Raw genomic sequence first — 19915 nt, forward strand, 5'->3', positions numbered from 1 at the left:
TCACTCTGGATGCTTGTATCTTCTGAGCACCAAGTACAGACCAAACACTAAGCAGAATATTCACTCTTTCATTTTAATCTCCACAGCATCTTTGTGAGGTAGGCATTATTATTTTGTGTGTGTGTGAGGTAGGTATTTTAATTCCCGTTTTACAGGTAAAGGAAACTAAGGCTCAGGAAAGTAACTAAGTTGTGTAAGGTCATAACCAGATATTCCAAATCAGATACTCTTTCTGCTACATCACAATGCCTTTTATTCTACCCTGCATTAAAGGATTTTTAAAATATTTCAACTCAATTATGGTCTTCCAGTTATATGTTCAGGTGCACTGCCCTTAGCACACAATCTTTCACTTAATAAATATTTTAGGAATTGAAGGCATAGGGTATCTTTCCCCAACCCCCCACCCCCACCTAGAATGACAATCTGTCTCTTGTCTCTGTAACCAGAATGGCAGAAGACCAGACAACAGGGAAGGCTCCTACCTCAATGTCAAACTCAACTTCTCCTGGTTCACGAACTCGGTTGGGGTCAGAGCAAGGCTTCGCACGGGGTAACTTTCGGGGAAATTCTAGAAAATAATGAAATACACATATTGTGAAGATAAGATTAGCATCTGAGCCAAACACCCAGGGGAAAAAAGTCAGAATATAATTTTCCTAAAAGTAATGACCACAGACACAGGCCACAAGTAATTTAGGGAGGTTAGGAACTGGTTTATAAATAAATCTCTAGAGCAAAGAATACATGGAAGCCTAAAGAACTGGTAAGTCAGAATGTCAACAAGCTCAGGCCTAAGGCCTTTGGTCTATCAGGAGGACCCAAAACAAATGTGAAATAGGCAGGAAAGGGACAAGAAAGAACAGGTACATACTTGGTCTTATTATCAGGGTTGCCTTCTCCTTTCCCAATCTCTCGTCAATCTGCAGTTCATCATCTGAATCCAAGTCAAATTCATCTTCCATCACCTGTTCTGCCACCAGCCTAGCCTTGTCTGCCTTCTTCGTGAGCTTGGCTCGCCGAGACTTGGATAAGGTCTTTACCCTCTTGGTACTAAAAAGAAAGAGAAGAAGAGCATAAAGATAGTCACTTTCAATATTATTAAAATGGCAACTCCCCCCAAATCAGTCTATAGATTCAATGCAATCCCTATCAAAATCCAGCTAATTTCTTTTATAGAAATTAATAAGCTGATACTAAAATGTATATAGGCACACAGAGGACTTAATATGGCCAAAAGAATTTTGAAAAAGAACAAAGTTGGAGGATTTATCTGCTAAATTTCCAAAATTTACTAAAAAGCAACAGTAGTCAAGGGAGTGTGATGCTAGCAAAAGGATAAACACATGCATCAATGGAACACAGCTGTGAGTCTAGAACCAACCCTTTAATTTACAGTCATTGATCTCTGCCAAAGCTGCTAAGGCAGGGGCACCTGGGTGGCTCAGTGGGTTAAGCCTCTGCCTTCGGCTCAGGTCATGATCTCAGGGTCCTGGGATCGAGCCCCGAATCGGGCTCTCTGCTCAGCAGGGAGCCTGCTTCCCTCTCTCTCTCTCTCTGCCTGACTCTCTGCCTACTTGTGATCTCTGTCTGTCAAATAAATAAATAAAATCTTTTTTAAAAAGATGCTAAGGCAGTTCAGTGGGGAAAGGATGGTCTTTTCAACAAATGGTGCTGAGATAACTGGGTATCACATGCAAAGAAATGAATGTGGATTCTTACCTCACATCACACACAAAAATTAACTCAAAATGGATCCTAGATCTAAATGTAAAAAATAAAACTATAAAACTTCTAGGAAAAAATAAAGGAAACTATCTTTAATGACCTGGAATTAGGTAAAATTCCAAACATTTGTGCTTCAAAAGATACCACTAAGAAAATGAAAAGACAAGCCATAGAAAGACTGGGAGGAAATATTTGCAAATCATTTATTTGGGAAAGGATCTGCACCCAGAATAGTTAAGTAACGGTTAGAACCCAATAATAAGACAAACAAGCCAATTCAAAAATGAGCAAAAGATCTGAAAAGACATTTCTCTAAAGATGATATACAAATGGCCAATAATCACACAAAAAGATGCTCAATATCATTAGTTACTAGGGAAATGCAAATCCAAACTGCAATGAGATACCACTTAATATCCATTAGAATGGCTATAATAAAAAAGACAGACAGTAACAATTGTTAGCCAGTATATTGCTGGTGGGAATGTAAAGTAGAACAGACACTTCGGAATAAATTTTGGCGGTTTCTTGAAGAGTTAAGTATAAAGTTACCATGTGACCCAAAATTTCACTCCTAAGTGAAAAACGGAAACACATATCCTTAACAAAAACTTGTACGTGAATGCTCATAGCACCATTATCCACAACAGCCAAAAAGTGGAATCAATCCAAATAACTGTCCACTAGTTGATGGATAAATAAAATGTGGTATATCCATACAATGGTGTACTATTCAAAAATAAAAAGGAGTCAATTCACGATAAACACTACACCATGAATGAACCTCAAAAACATTATGCTAAGTGCAAGAAGCCAGACATAGAAGACCGCATGTTATGTTATTCCATTTATATGGTATGTCTAGAAAAGGCCAGTCTAGGGAGACAGAAAGTAGATTAGTGGCTGCTTGGGCCTGGGGAAGAGAACCAAAGGTACAAGTGAGTATGAGTGATCTTCTTGTGGTGATAGGAATGTTCTAAAATTGGACTGTGATGATAGTTGCACGTTCTTTAAATTTACTAAAAGTTATTTAATTGTATACTTAAAGCAGATTAATTGTATGGTACGTAAAGTATACCTCAAAAAAGCTGTTAAAAATATATAAAGGAAATGGGAAAAACTAAGAAATGGGCTTATGTAATCCCATGAGATATGGTAAACGGTATTAACCAGTACAAACTGATGAAATAAACCTTATAGTTAAAAAAGAAACAAGCTTTTGGCAAATCAGTCTTCTTGATACATACATTCAGCAAGCAGTCATTTGGTGAACCGGCTTTCAGTAAACTGGCTGACATTAAACTGACCTATTTTCTACCTCACAGGGTTTTAGGAGGATTAAATGAGCTAATGCAGAAACCAACACATGGCAAGCGCCCAACAGTAGCTAACCTTATCATTACGTTCTCTAGGCCTCAGTTTCCACATTAATAAAATGGGAATAACAACACTTACCTTTCAGGGTTGTTGTGAGGACTAAAGAAAATAATGTACTAAACAGCTAAGATAAAGTCTGATGCAGAGCAGGAGCTCAATAAATGGTAGCTATTTATACCCTGATCTTTTATTAACTTTTAAATATGAAAAATGTCAAACAAACAAAAATATAAAAGTATAACTAACTCTCATGTACCTTCCACCCAGCTAAGTTCCAGCAATTATCAACATACAGCCAATCTTGTTTCATCTACACTTGAGTCCTTGCGAAACACTGGATGATTTTGGAGAAAAGCCCAGACATAATGTCATATTGTCTGTAAATATTTCTATATCTTGTCTCTCTAGGTTCACTTAACTACAGTCTCTGGCAGCTGCAGGAGGTAACAGAAGCAGCATAAAGACTAGTGGGAAAGGGGAAAATGTCTCATGTCCTCAACAGCCGTTACAGGCTGGACCCTTAGGACTCTCAATTTTCTCCTACCCAGGAGACCAACGATGGACAAAGGCAATGCTCAATAGTCACTCTACTATTGTTTAGTAACTAGGTCTCAAACCCCAAGAAGAGCCGTGCTGCTTTCAGAATCTGCCCTACTCTCAGACTCCCTTTTTCCTTATCTCCCAGCCAGGTGGACCTACTGCACTTGCCTTTGGGATCCGAAGACCTTTTCCCACAAAAAGGCTAAGAAGGTATTCTTGGCACTTGTGTTCCTATACCACTGGTACTCTACTTGACTCTGGACCGCTCCTGTCTGGTGCTCTGAGTGTCCAGATGATCACTCTCACTGTCTTCCTCTGCCTCTTCCTCTGCCTCCCTACAGGTTCCAGGGTTTCTGGCTATACCCATACCATCTTCACCACCACTACCAGCATCTCCTTTGATCTTCAACATTTTAGTGCAAGAGCTTTACCAGCGATTAAGCATTTACTATGTGCCAGGCCCTATGATAAGCACCCTACATACCTTATCTCATTTATTCCTCCAACAACTCTAGGGTAAAAGCTTTATCTATAGAAGAGATATAATGAGGACACTGAGGTGCAGGGTTAATTAACCTGCCAAGGTCACACAGTGAATTCGTGTCAGAGCTGGGACCCAAACTCAGGATTGCCTGCTTCCGAAGCCTGTGCTTTTTGTGGTGAATGCTTAGATTTTATTCTTTTAGAAAATGTTCTGTTAGAAATTATTTTAAGAAGGGGCGCCTGGGTGGCTCAGTGGGTTAAAGCCTCTGCCTTCGGCTCAGGTCATGGTCCCAGGGTCCCGGGATCAAGCCCCGCATTGGCCTCTCTGCTCTGTGGGGAGCCTGCTACTTCCTCTCTCTCTCTGCCTGCCTGTCTGCCTACTTGTGATCTCTGTCTGTCAAATAAATAAATAAAATCTTTAAAAAAAATTATTTTAAGAAAAGCAATACATGCTCATTGTACAAAATTCAAATGCTACTGAAGTGAAAATTTCCTCTCCTGGCTCCCTTATCCTACTTTCCAGAGATAACTACTCTTACAAGTTTGGTGTGACAAGCATAAAATATATAACAAATATATTTATTTGCATAAATATGTATGATTATCCCTAGAAAAATCATTGACACTAGTTGTCCATGGGGAGGGGAACTGGGGAACAGAGAGGGGTGGGAACAAAATTTTTCACTCTGTACTGTTGCATATTTTTTAATTTTAAACTGCATATATTAAATTTTAAACCTCTTTGAAAAAGTTATATTAAAAATAAAGAATCTATGCCACTTTTCTACACAAGCATACATACACACATGCACACACATCTGTTTTAAAAATTAAAATACAACTATTACTATGTATTATTTTGTGACCTGATTTTTTCACTTAAGAATATATCTTGGACACCTTTCCATGCCAACAGATTTTAAACTCATTTTCTCTAACAGCTACAGGGTATTCTATTCATTTAACCAACCCTTATTGACAAACATATTTCTAATTACTTACTATTACAAACAACAATGCTATGAACACTGAACATTTCTCGTAACACACCTGTGCAAATATTTCTGCAAAATTCCTAAAAATCTAATAGCAAAAGGTATATAAAAAACTAATGCTCTTAATCAGCATGCTATATTCCCCTCTTATTTCTGCCAGTGGTTCTGACCCACTGACTTTCTGAAATTTCTAAAACTCATATAAAATTTTTCTCGGACTGCCAGTTAGATTCCAGGCCTCTCCCCCAACGCTACCATGGTTCTCTGAACTAAGCAATGATACCTGATAATATCTGGGTATTTCCCCAAGTACAGTCCCTCCCCCACCCATTTCCCAGACCCAGGTCCCAACTCCATGCCCTGTTTCAGTGACATGTTGCCACTGACAGTCCCAGTTATCTCTGTGTTCCTTCTTCCCACCTCACCTGCCATTAGACATCAACAGGGCCAGCGGGCCCTCATTCCCATCAAGGTCCAAGTCTGGCGAGTCATCATCTGAGTCATTCAGGCAGGTACCAGTGATGTTGAACTGCAGGAGGAGGAGGCTCAGTTGTCACCTGTCTGGGACTCGCAAGTGAATCCTGATGACCAGTTCCTTCCAGTTTCACTGGCAGAGTTCACTGTTAAAACCACCTGAACCAAGGCTTCCTGCTACACTGTCCCCCAGCCCCACCCCAAATGATTGCAAATGATCACAGGTTGAAAATGTATGGCCACCTCAGGGGAAACCTATCAATCTTGCAAAACGTGTTCCCTTTTGAAGAGGGAGAGCATTCTTCACGTGCCCATGGAGAGCACCACAATCTTGAAGCAAGGTGGAGCCCTGGAGAAGGGCTTTACTTAAGGACCTGTTCAAGACTCCAACCCGACACTCATATAGCATGTTCTTAAATGTCATTCCCATCTAGCACATCAAGATTCAGCTGAAGTGTCATGTTTTCTGAGAAGAGCTGCTGACCATCACTCCTACCCAGATAAACTCATCCCCCCTCTTTGTCTGAGGGTCCCCCACACACCCCTGATTATGGCATCTTCCATACCTCATTGCACTCATTTGTTTTTATGCCTGTCTTTCTCACTAGCCTGCCAGTCTCTTGAGGGTAACATTCACAGCACCTATCACAGTGCCCAGCACAGACAAGGTCTCAATAAATGCCTGTTAAATGAGTGGTACTGGTAGCCAAACACCAGGGGCCCTAAGGGAGGTGGGAAGACAGGACAATCCTTTTGATCCCCTGATCTTCCAAGGGACCCAAAAGGGCTGGGCTGAACCCATGGGCCAGCACCCACCTTTGCTTTCTGGGAAGAGCCTGTCTTCAGTGCCTGATGATTGTATGGGTCCATGAGATTATAGCTCAATTGGCCAGCAGGCCCCAAGGCTGAGCTCTCCTTGCCCTTTCGCTCTGCCTTCTTGAAGAGTTCCTTGGGCTTCAGGCCTTTCTTCTTTGAACCACTTTTGGAGGGCAGTGACAGCCTGGACATGGATACTGAAGTGGAATGGACTGGCCTGGTTAAGGGAATGGAGCCAGCTGGGAAGATCCTCTGCAGCCCAAAGATATTGCTCGTCTTCCCAACGTTCTGTTGGAAGATATCCTACAAGAGTATTAGTACACGACGGGGTTAGCGCTTACTCCAGGGTTCTCTCTATGCTAAGAGCAGAGGTCTGTTCATGGCACTGTCAGTACTGCCATGGAAGTGTCTTACAGATGCTCCACATCTAGATGCACACCCTAGATTTTTCACAATGAGTCGGTCATCAGGAATTTACTAGGTGGCATTTCTTTACCCAGCCACTGACAAGTAAGGAGAAGACGAGCAGAAAAAAAGCCCAGCACTACTGTCAAAATTGGAGAAAAGACTCCAAATGCAGCTGGCATGAGACAGAAAATACTTGAGTACTAAACTGTGTGGTCCCAACCCTAAGGACTGCAGGATTTGAGACAGGGTCTGGTCCGAAGTCTGCTACTAGCTAGCTCTGTGACCTCAGGTAAGTGATCCGACTACTGTTTGTTCAACTATAAAATTAAAGGAGCAGACTGTAAAGGTGGTTGTCAGAGGTGCTCTGTGGCTCCTCTGAACTTCTTGGGAGGAGCCCTGAAGACTGGAGGTAGGTGGAAGGCAAACAAGAGGAACATGTGGAAGTCGAAGCCTCTTGCTTTCCACCTTATTGACAGCAGCTATGCTTTGGTTGTATATTGACCTTCCAGGTAAGATTTCATTTGACGAAAAAAAAAAAAAAAAGGTTCCATCACTTTAAAACACTTGAAAGCCAGTGGACCAGACATGATCCATCTCTCTAAGTCCTTTTCGAATGAGCCCAGAGTTTTGTACATACAAAACTGGTTTAAATGGAAAGAGCCAGAGAAAAGGTAGGCCTTGTAACTAAACTCTGAAGGATTCTGACAGATGGGAATGGAGGAAAGGGAGGTAGGAGGTGGACAATGTAAGCTACGGTGTAGGCAGTGAAACATGCTGCAGGCGGTGCGGCTAGAAGCCCAAACTCCCAGTAACTCACTCTGACCACCCTTCAGCACAGACGTAGTGCCTATATCCTGAGTGCTAAACGGAAATTGACAGCTCCTGAGCTAAACGAGAGTTTAAGCTTCCTTAAGTCCAATTCTCCTCTGGTGCCTCTGCTACTTCACCAGCCCACACCAAGTTCTCTCTTTGCTGCAAAGTCTATTAAAAACAATGGCTCAAATTTATTGAGTACTTACTCTGCCAGGCACTGTGCGAGGGGCTCTACATACATTAGCTCTCGAGCCTAACAGAACTCTGAAAAGGTGGTGTTATTCCCCCTTTACAGACAAAGATACTAAGGCTCTGAAAGGCTTGCAAGTGATGGAGCAGGAACCGGAATCCAAGTTTCTCTGAGTCTCTTACCATCTACACTTACTGCCTCATGGTATAAGCCACCTGTTGAAAGATGGCTTTGTAATCATGTTTAACCTGGGAGAACTGTCATTTTGTAGAATGCAGAGACTGAGTCAAAATATTAAATACAGCAACTACTACTATGATCTCCACCACCCACCACTACCATGACCCACCATCAGAACTTACTGAACACTTACTATGTGCCAAGTACCATTCTTAATGCTCAGCCTGTATTCCCTTATTTAACCCTTTTAACAATCCCTGAGTAGGTATAATTATCCCCACTTTAGAAACAAGGAAACTGAGCTTCAGACAGTGGACTTTGCCCAGGGTCCTCTAAAAGATTCTGAGTTCTTTGTGGACAATGAATTATTTACGTATTATAAGCACCTAGCCTAATGCAAAGCACACTCGAGGCACATAATAATTATTTAAATTAATGGAGTCCTTGGTGGGGCTTTCCCAACCCTTCCCCTGGACTCTCAAGCCAACTGAAGAAGCCTGACCTGCCACTTGAGCCTTGAGCCCTTCCCAAACGCCTCCCCTGCTCCCCTGCTTCTTACTTCCACCAGGCGGATCTCCCTAGCCAGATCTTTAATGAGCTGTACAGTCCGCACTGTCTCCGGAATCTCATCCTCGTGGTCTGGCAGAGCCTGTCAAACAAAAGGCATGAAGAATAGACCCACACATAAATAGACAACTGATTTTTGACAAAGGTACGAAGGTAATTCAACGGAGAAAGGGTAGTCTCTTTAACAACTCATACTGGACCAACTGGATACCCATATGCAAAAAAAGAAGCTCAATCCGTATCTTGCACCACACACACACACACACACACAAACTCAAAATGGATCAAAAGCTGAAATGTAAACTCTAAAACTATAACCCCTTTAGAAGAAAACAGAGGAGAAAATCTTTGGAACCTTGGTTTAGACACCAAGATTTCTAAGGACACAAAAAGCATGAGCCTTAAAATTAAAATGATAAGTTGGGCTTAATAAAAAACAAACACTTCTCTTTGAAAAACACTGTTAAGACAAACCAGAGACTGTGAGGAAATATTTGCAAAACCTGTCTTAGATAAAGGACAGTGTCAAGAGGTGTGAGTAACTCAGTGGTGGGCTTGGGCCATATCCCTCAAAAAGTCAAGAACCTGGAGGAGACCCCTGGGGACAACCTGGCCTCTCCACTTGTGAGGACAGAGCTCAGGTCTGAGCAGCTACAGGTCCAGTGCTAGCTCCATAGCAACCCTGGCTGAGACTTCTTGGGTGTCTCACTTTAAATTTATTTGCAATCTTTTTGAGTCCTCAAGATTTACATCTTTATGTAGACAGAGCTCTCAGGCTTTTCCCTTGTGATTTCTTCCACCAGTTTTCACTTCACTTCTGCCTGCAGAGGACTGACAAAACTTCTTCAGCATTACCTTATTTACCATGGTTTGATTCTTTTTTTCTTTAATTCTTTTAAGCCATCTGGAATCTATATTGGTGGCTGGACAGGGGTGGGGTCTGAGAACCCATGTGATCCAGCTGGATAAATTTAATAGCTCCCTCCTCCTGGCCCAGGGGCTCTGGAAAGGTGAGGGAGCAAGTACCCCCCATGGAAATCATCTTCATTTCACAAAAGACTACTTCCATGAGATGAGAATGGGCTCCTCAGATCCGTGTTCTACTCTTCTCCAGCTCCCTATGGCCACGCTATTTGGGGCCATCCTGGCTCAGGGCATGAGTAATCAGGACTCACTCCCCTCCCTTTTGTTGTTCCTGGGACAGAGTCACTCTAAAGTTCACTTCATTGCACTTTCATTGAACATTTTTTGAAATGAAACCTAAGGTAGCCACACCTGAGGGATATGGATAAACAGAAGACTAGGCTAAGGCCCCCAGGTGTAGGTATATTCAGGGAGAAAAGAAGGCCCAAAACATGAAGTCCAAGGATATCTGAGGGAAGGCTGGCAACGGGAATGGGGAGATTGTGCAAGTTAAGCCTACAATGGCTGAAAGGTCTCCTTAAGCCATGTACGCAAGGGGAAAGTCTGTAAAGAATATCAAAAGCATAAGGAAATATACTGATATTTCTTCTTTTACTTTGTTGCATTTCTTAAAATTTTTTAAGTCAACATTTTGAGTAGGTAATCCATTTACATAGCTCAAAAATTGAACATATAAATATAAAAAGATACACATTGAAAAGCCTCAAAATATATTTGTCCCTGCCATAAGTGTCATTACCCCACACCCACAGGTAACCACCTTTATTAGTCTTCTGCATCCCTCCAGATTGTGTCTGCAGGCAAATACAAGCACATAAAAAATACTACTCTTGTTTCCCCCCCCCACCTTTTAACACATAAGGTGGCACATTACACACATGGTTGTACACGTTTACTTGACAAATTCTAGAGATCTTTCCGAGTCAGTACAGAGAAAACTTCCTTAATCTCTTTTATAGCTGTTTTGTATTCAATTGGATAGATGGATATTGGTGTTATTTCTAAAAAGCCATTTTGGCAGTATGCGTCAAGAGCCTTACATTTTTTCATATACTTTGAGCCAGTAATTGCTCTTCTAGGAATCTATCCTGAAGAAACAATCAAAAGATGAGGGACAAAGGTTGGTGCAAGCACACAGTCACTGCATGATTTGCTGTATCTACTCCCCCAAATAAATAAAGCAACAATAAACAAGTGGTTAGGTAATAAGGATGGTACATCCTTGCAAAAGAATATCATTTAACTATTAAATGTTTGTGGAGAACTTTGAGGACACAGGAAAATGAACATAAGCCAACAAACTCAGATACAAAACTGAATGTACAGAGTGATAGCAATCATGTTTTTTAAATGCATATAAAAAAGACCAGAAGAAAATATAACCAAATGTTAATGTTAATTCCGAGTGTTAAAATTACAGGTGATGTTTTTCCCTCCTTATACTCTTCTTCATTTTTTCTAATTCTCTAGAATAAGCATGTGTTACTTTTTATAATCAGAAAGAAAGGTTTTAAAAATGTTATCCAGGAGTCCTAGTCCAATCCTCCATTCTAACCCCAGGAGCCCACAAGCCTCCCTGGTCTCTTCCACCTCCCTGAAGCATCTACCCAAAGCAAGCCTCTACTGATGGCAGAACTCTAGAGGAAGTAGAGAAAAAGCATATTTACTTCTTTCCTTGTCCAGGCTCTAAAGGCCAAGTTCAGAGCTTTGCCACCATGGACCAGATAGGATGCTGGGTGCCTCCTATTCTCTCGCAAACCTAAAGGGGGAAAAAGGAAGGCAGAAGGTCAATGAAACCATGTGGGGAAGTGAAGGACTTGTTACTTTTTTTCAGGCACCAGATAAAGTATTCAATGTTCTAAGCACAACTCCAGATCTCAGTTCTTATAATAGTGTTCATTTAATAAGTACCTACTATATGCCAGGCATTTAATACCTACTATCTCAGTGAATCCTTATACCCATCCTCTAAGCCAAGTATCATTATCCTCACTTTACAGTTCAGGAAACTGAGGCTCAGAGAGGCAAAGAGACTTAACCAAGGGGACATACCCAGTAAGAGCCAGAGCTAAGACCACGAATCTGAGGCCTGAATCTGAATCCTTCTACCACACTGGAAGTGCTCTGCCTTTTGGGTTGCAAAATGCAACCACACTCAGGAGGACCTTGATTGCCACCTACACAGAGCTGAAGGGCCATTAATAAATGCTCTTATTCTGAGTTACTCCAGGAGGAGGTTATGACAAATAGATGTTTTTCAGCTCAATACAGAATCTTCTACTGAACTGAGCTGTTCTGAACAGGTAATAACTGGTTAGTCATCTAGCCTCTGATTGAACACTTAAGTGACAGCCTGTCTAGGTGGCAGAATAAGGGCATGAAGTAGTGGGTAGGAGACTGTACTCATTGGCCCCTGAGGATCTTTTTTAAGATTTAACTTATTTATTTATTTGAGAGAGAATGTGTGTGCATGCGAGCAGGGAGAGGAACAGAGCGGGGAGGAAGGGGAAAGAATCTCATGCAGACTCCACACTGAGCACAGAGCCGAACACAGGGCTTGATCTCATGGCCCTGAGGTCACAACCTGAGCTGAAAACAAGAGTCAGATGCTTAACCCGAGCCACCCAGGCACCCCTGCCTCTGAGGTTCTTGGTAACTCTAAAATACTGATTCCTCGTGGCCAAGTAACCTTGAAGAATCTCAGGTCTGAGCAAGGGAGCTGCTCTAATTCAAAACAGACCAGAAAATCCCAGCAGTTTGGCTTCCATCTGGGCTGATACCCGGGAACCAACACAATGATGCCAGGCTGGTGAGGACTGGGCCTTGTCCCCATTCCATAGGAAGCACTTTCAGGAAACTCTGAGATTGTCCAGATTGAGTTTTACTTTAATTATCAGGAACTAGGGATAATTTCATTGTAATGCAATTTTCTTAGCTTAGCCACCTTTGCTAAATAAAGTTAAAATCCATTTTCTACCTTACATTATACTAAGTAAAAGAGCCAATCTTAAAAGTTCACACACTATAGGATTCCATTTTTATAGCACTCTTGAAATGACAAAATTACGGAGATAGGAAACAGATCAGTGGTTTCCAGAAGTTAATGGATAGTACAAGGGGAAAGAATGGGTGAGACGATAAAGGGGTAGCACTAGAGGGTCTCTGTGGTGATGGAACAGTACTGTATCTTCATTGAGGTGATGGTTACATGCATGTACACACACGTGCATGTGCATGCTCAGGGAAGCAGGCCAAAAGGGGCAGCTAGTAAAGGTATCCATACCTCGAAAGATGTCCAGGATGTGCTTTCCCACATACCAACAGATGGTCTCAAAGTTAGGAAACTTGAAGAGGTCTGCTGTGCTCAGCCGTTTCTCAATCTCATAGGCTCTAGAAGTAGGCACAACAACAATGATGATAACAAGGATCCTGTTTACTGAGCACCTACTAGATATGGGGTTATGAATGCTTTGTACCCAATATCTCTAATCCTCACAACTACCCTGTAAAATCCAACTTTGTGGGTTAGGGAACTTGAGCTCAAAGATTATGTGACTTGCCCAAAGTCACATAAACAACTAAGTGAGGAAGGATTATTCATCCCCACACTGATCATTATAAGGAACCAGGATCTATTCCTTTCTGATCATCTTGCCTCCTCCAGTGCTGCACTTCTCACTATAGGGGAGAACTCAAGGACTCTAGCAGATGGGAGTAGCCAACTTGGGATCACAACAGCTTCAGCACTCACTTGAGCTGCATTTCGATGTTAAGGCTGTGTAAGAAGTTCCCTCCGAAGGCGAGGCAATCCACTGGGGTCAGCACAGCATGGATCCACCCTGCAGTGTAACATGGCAAAATCATAGCTGGCAGAGGGCCTTACTTCCTCTGGACATCACTGCCCCAACTTACCTCAAACACAACTTCTCAGAACAGCCAACCTGGCAGTAACTCAGAAAGTTCTAGTTCCTCTACTCTCCCAATACCCATTCTGCCACCATTATAACCCTGAACTGGACCAATTTATGGGGTTATTAAACTCCTTCTACTTCCCTCCTCTCGACTTCAAATCTCTCTGCTGTCTTGCCCATCTGCTCTCTCATCTCTTAGAAGGGCATTACCTCCTTGCCAAGTCTCCCCCTTCTAACTTTACTCTAGGTAAAACAAAGAGCTTTTGTGTTGAACAAACCTGAGTTCAAAGTCTGCCATTTTCTAGCTAAACATCTACTTCAAAGGTCGGTTGTGAAGTATGCACCTAGTTGGAACTCAATTATTTTCCTTGCCCTTGACTCTACACTGCCTTCTAAGACCTTCTAATTTTTCTTCTTAAACCTCTTTCATATTCATCTCCCTTTCCCCATCCATCCATCCTACCAATGCCTTGGTTCAAATCCCTCATTACCTGTCACCTAGGCTATTTGCAACAGCCTCCAAACTGGCTCCTCTACACCAGCAGTTCCCAAGGTATGGTTCAGGGAATCCTGGGGCTCCCTGAGACTCCTTGAGAGCACATGTACGTCAAAACTATGCTTATGATGATACTAAGAAGCTATTTGTCTTTTTCACCCTCATTCTCTCACAGGTGTACAGTGTAGTTTTCCAGAGGGTAAATGACATGATAACACAACATGCAGAAGCAGACTTGAGAATCCAGTCATTTTCTATTAATCCAGACATTAAAAAGGTTTGAAAAAATGTAACTGTCACTCTTCTCCCTACATTTCTTGATTTGAAAAGTTATTTTTCACAAAAATTATTATTCATGCTAACATGTAATAAGTTTATTATTTCTCAAATGAGTTACACAAATATTTTTAAATTTTCTCAGTTTTAATTTATAATGTAAATACTGATGAATATAAACCACATAAATAAAAGCCTTGGGGTCCTCAATAATATTAAAAAGTATAGAGAGTTCCTGAGTCCAAAGTGTTTACAAACCACTGCTCTATACCAATCTCAATCTCTGAAGTCTATCCTCCACATCTTGACTCTAAAATACAAATCTGCCCATGTCATTCCTGCTCAAAATACTTCAATGAAATGTACATCCACAGGAGAATGGATAAATTGCCATATACTCATACAATGGAATACTGGAAAGTAAGTAAAATGAGTGAACATGTACCAAAATGAATCTCATAATCATAGTGTTCAGAGAAAAAAGCAAGTTGGGAAGAATTACCTAATATGATTCCATTTATATAACATTCAAAAACAGTAAAACAATACTAGCTATTGACTTGATGAGCCATGACCTGTATAATAAAGGAATAGAAATGCATGAGGATAATAATTGCTTCAGAACAATGGCTAGCTCAGAGAGGGGAAAATGGGGATGGAATTGAGGAGAGGTATATGAGAGGCTTCAAATATATTTGTAATATTTTTATCTTTTTAGTTGGGCTATAAACACATAAATGTTTATTACATTATTCTTTATATCTTTTGCTACATAAACAAATAAAACTTCAATGGTCCTCCAGTCACCTCTGGGGTAAGTTCAATCTGCCTATCCTTTAAGCTTCACTTCCTCCTTGATCTCTAGGCTCCCATATGCATGAACTACTTCACACAGCCTTGCTTTGCTTCTGCCTTTCTCTATGTCTGAGAGGACTCTTCTACCTTTCTTTCCTTGGTCAGTCCATACTTACCTGTCAGGTGTCACTCCTCTGAGAAGATTTTCACAAACTTCCAGCTAGACTAAATGCTCTTCTCCATACTCCCACAGTTTGTGGTAAATGCCTCTATTATGGCTATTAGAACATGACACTGAAATGGCCTACTGACCTTTTGTCTCTAGCACCTAACCCCATGTGGGCATACTCAGTAGACATGCAATACTTGTGGAACTAAGTAGATTTTACCCAGTTCATGGAACTTCATACCAATAAGTGAATTAATCCAACTCAAATCTCTGGTAGGCAAATTCAATTCATCAAACAGTTATTAAATGCCCAGTATAGAAAAGGTATTATGTGACACCCTATTAGGCAAAGGATTAAAAGATGAATAAATGAATTAATAAATGTCTGGGCACAGAAAAGAGAAAAGCAGGTGGGTATGGGGGGAGGTAACGTGCCTCAGCACATATTAAACATTGTATATAAAATCAATGTAATTAAATCAACATGATATTGATATATGAACAGAAAAATGGGTCTATGCAACAGAAAAGAAAATCCAGAATTACACAGTATCATATTAGACAAAGACGTGAGATCTATATGGCAGTCTTATTTTATTTTCTTAAAGATTTTATCTATTTGAGAGAGAATGAGCAAGCGCACTAGTGGAGGGAGGCAGAAGGAGAAGGACAAACAGATTCCCCATTGAGCAGGGAGCCCGACCTAGGGCTCGATCGCAGGACCCTGGGATCATGACCTGAGCCGAAGACAGTCACTTGACCAACTAAGCCACCCAGGCGCCCCATCTGACAATTTTAAAGGAGCTATCATAAGAATGCTTCAGTGAACAATTATAAACATGTTTGCAACAAAAAAAGAAAAAGAGAAGATATAAATAAGAAACAAATGGAAGTTTTAGAACTGGAAAGTACTGTATCTGAAAAAAATAATGAAAGAGATGGACTCAACAGAAGAATAAAGACAATGGAGAAAAGAATCAGAAAACTTAAAGACAGAATAGAAAGTACACCACATAAACAAAAGAGAGAAAACAGAAAAAAATAAATTCAGGGACCTGTGGGACTACAACAACATATATATAGCATTCATATAATCAGAGACCCCCCAAAAAAAGAAGTTAGAGTGTAGGACTGAAAAAGCATTCAGAAATAATAGCTCAAAATTTCTTCACTAATATGACAAAAAATATAGACCTACACATTCAGGAAGCTCAATGAACACATTTATCGTAAACCCAAAGGAATACACGCCAAGACACATTATAGTCAAACTGCGAGAAACTAAAGAAAAAAAGAAATAACAAATAGCAAGAAATGACACATATAAGGGAAAAAACAATTTGAATGACAGCCAAAATCTCATCAGAAACCATGGAAGTCAGAAGGAAGCAGCACAATATTCTTCCAAATACTTAAAGGAAAGAACTATGAACCCAGAATTCTATATCCAGCAAAAATATCCTTTAGGAATAAAAGGGAAATCAAGACATTTACAGATGAAGGAGAACCAAGAAAATCTATTGCCAGCAGACCTACCCTAAATTCTAAACAGGGATACCTGAGTGGCTCAGTTGATTAAGCATCTGGCTCTTGATTTCAGCTCAGATTGTGATCTCAGGGTTGTGAGATCAAGCCCCATGTCAGGCTCTCTGTTGGAAGCCTGCTTAAGATTCTCTCTCTCCTCCTCTCCCACCTGTCACACTCTCTCTCACTAAAACAAAACAAAACAAAACAACAACAACAACAAAAAAAACCACATACACACACACTAAACAGAGAGGAAATGATAAGAATCAATGGAACAGAATTCAAAGTCCAGAAATAAACCAATACATCTATGGTCAACTGATTTTTGAGCTTTCTCAAAAATTGTCAAGACAATTCAAAGGCAAAAGAACAGCCTTTTCAAATCGTTCTGGGACAACCGGGATAGCCACATGAAAAAGAATGAAATTGGACCCTCACCTCACACTATATACAAAAGTTGACTTGAAATGGATAAAAAACCTAATGTAATAATCAGAACTACAAAACTCTTAGAAGAAAACACAAGTGTAAAACTTCATGACCTTAAATTATGAATTAGGCAATGGTTTCCTAGATATGACACCAAAAGCACAAGCAAATGAAGAAAAAAGTAGATAAACTGTACTTTCGTTCTTCATAGGACACTCTCACCAAAGTGACAAGAGAGAAAATATTTTCAAATCACATATCCGACAAAGTCTAATGACCAAAATATATAAAGAACTCTTACAACTCAACAATTAAAAAAAACAAATTACCTAATGAAAAACTGGGTAACAGTTTTGAATAGATACTCCTCCATAAAAAGATACACAAATGTCCAATAAGCACATGAAAAAATGTTCAACATTAACAGTCATTATGGAAACACAAATTAAAATCTCAGTGAGCTACCACTTCACATGCACTAGGATGGTTATAATCACAAAGACAGAAAAGAACAAGTGTTGGGGAGGATGTGGAAAAATTGAGACCCTATAATGGTGGGGGTGCTTTAGGAAACAATTTGGCGTTTCCTGAAGAAGTTAAAACACAGAGTTAACATATGACTCAGCAATTCTTTTCTTAGGTATGTACCCAAGAGAAAAGAAAATATACATTAACACAAAAACTCGTACATGATTGTTCACAGTAGCATTATTCAGTATATTTAAAAAATGAAAACAACCCAAATACCTATTAAGATGATGAAAGGATAAACAAAATGTGGTACATCCACACAGTGGAATATTATTCAGCCATTTAAAGAATAAGTACTGACAAATGCTAATACATGGATGAATCTTTTTTTTTTTTAATATGGATGAATCTTGAAAATATTTTGCTAAAAAAATATTTTGTTGAGTGAAAAAGCCAGGTACAAAGGACCACATATTGAATGACAAATATGCAGAACAGTCAAATCCATATACAAAGAATGGACAAAAGTGGTTGACAGGGGTGGGAAGAGGAGTGGAAGGAATGAGGGATAACTGCTAATGGGCACACGACTTCTCTTTGAAGTGATGAAAATTTTCTGGTATTAGACAGTGATGATGGTTATACAACCTTGTTTAAAAAACTGAATGGCAGTGAGGTACCCAGGTGTCTCAGTTGGTTAGGTGTCTGACTCTTGATTTCAGCTCAGGTCATGATCTCAGGGTTGTGAGATCGAGCCCTATGTAGGGCTCTACACTCTGTGCCAGGCCTGCTTCAGATTCTCTCTCTGCAACCCCTTCCTCTCACTCTCCCTCTCTAAAAAAACAAAACTGAACTGCACCCTTTAACATGGTAAGTTTTTCTCTTTTTTTAAGATTTTATTTATTTATTTGAGAGAGAGAGAGAGAGAGAGCAGAAGCAATGGGAGCAGCAGAGAGTTCAGAGAAGCAGGCTCCCCGCTGAGTAGGGAGCCTGATGTGGGGCTCAATCCCAGGACCCTGGGGTCATGACCTGAGCAGACTCTTAACTGACTGAGCCACCCAGGCGCCCAGTGGTAGGTTTGTTTTTTTTTTTTAAAGATTTATTTATTTATTTATTTATTTTTAAAAAGATTTTATTTATTTATTTGACAGAGATAGACACAGCGAGAGAGGGAACACAAGCAGGGGGAGTGGGAGAGGGAGAAGCAGGTTTCCCGTGGAGCAGGGAGCCCGATGCAGGGCTCGATCCCAGGAGCCTGGGATCAGGACCTGAGCCAAAGGCATACCCTTAACAACTGAGCCATCCAGGTGCCCCAAGATTTATTTTTTAAAAAGATTTTATTTATTTATCTGTCAGAAAGAGAAAGAGAGAGAGCAAAAGCAGAGGGAGCATCAGGTAGAGGGAGAAGGAGGCTCCCTGCTGAGCAAAGAGTCTGATGTGGGATTTGATCCCAAAACCCTGGGAGGCACCCTTAAAGATTTATTAATTTGAGAGAGAGAGAGAGAGAGAGAGAACACAGGCAAAGGTAACAGGGAGGGGCAGAGGGAAAGGGGAGAGAGAATCTTTTTTTTTTTTTAAGATTTTATTTATTTATTTGACAGAGATCACAAGTAGGCAGAGAGGCAGGCAGAGAGAGAAGAGAAAGCAGGCTCTCCACGGAGCAGAGAGCCCAATGCAGGGCTCGATCCCAGGACCCTGGGATCATGACCTGAGCCAAAGGCAGAGGCTTTAACCCACTGAGCCACCCAGGCACCCCAAGGGGAGAGAGAATCTTAAGCAGACTCCCTGCTAATAAGCACAGAGCCCAACTCAGGGCTTGATCTCATGACCCTGAGATCATGACCTGAGCCAAAATCAAGAGTCCCATGCTTAAAGGTGCTCATAACATGGTAAGTTTTATGGTGTGTGAATTACATCCCAATTTTTCTAAAAATATATTTAGCTAAATGAAAATGAAAACACAACATATCAAAATATGTGACACAGTTCAATCAGTGCTGAGGAGGAAATTTATAGCACTAAATGCTTACACTAGAAAAGAGGGAAATCTGAAATCAGTAATCTAAGTTCCTGTCTCAAGACTGGAGAAAGGAGCAAAATATACCCCAGCAAGCAGAAGGAAGGAAAAACAAAGATAAAAGCAGAAATCAATGAAACTGAATAAAAAGACAACAGAAAAAAATTGATGAAACAGACAGTGGTTCTTTAAAAAGTTTGAAAAATTGGCAAACCTCCATCAAGACTGATACAGAGTAAGAGAAGGCACAAATAACTAATATCAGGAATGAAGCAGAGGATATCACTAAAGACTTGGAAGACATCAAAAAGATAGTAAGGAAATATTAT

The 19915-nt window shown here is 40.6% G+C and overlaps 1 protein-coding gene across 1 annotated transcript in view; it reads right to left on the reverse strand.

Moving 5' to 3' along the window:
* PHF8 (PHD finger protein 8) overlaps nt 1-19915 on the reverse strand; it is a 93606-nt gene that overhangs the window by 41659 nt on the left and 32032 nt on the right. The window contains exons 9-16 of the mRNA XM_080795417.1: nt 13247-13334; nt 12779-12885; nt 11163-11254; nt 8564-8653; nt 6414-6716; nt 5549-5652; nt 875-1053; nt 486-571 (exon numbers count right to left, since the gene is read on the reverse strand). Coding sequence (XP_080651543.1) covers nt 486-571; nt 875-1053; nt 5549-5652; nt 6414-6716; nt 8564-8653; nt 11163-11254; nt 12779-12885; nt 13247-13334 — 1049 coding nt within the window. The remainder of the gene's footprint in view (nt 1-485; nt 572-874; nt 1054-5548; nt 5653-6413; nt 6717-8563; nt 8654-11162; nt 11255-12778; nt 12886-13246; nt 13335-19915) is intronic.

This window comes from Martes martes (genome assembly GCF_963455335.1).
Source record: "Martes martes genome assembly, chromosome: X".
NCBI classification, from domain to species: Eukaryota; Metazoa; Chordata; class Mammalia; order Carnivora; family Mustelidae; genus Martes; species Martes martes.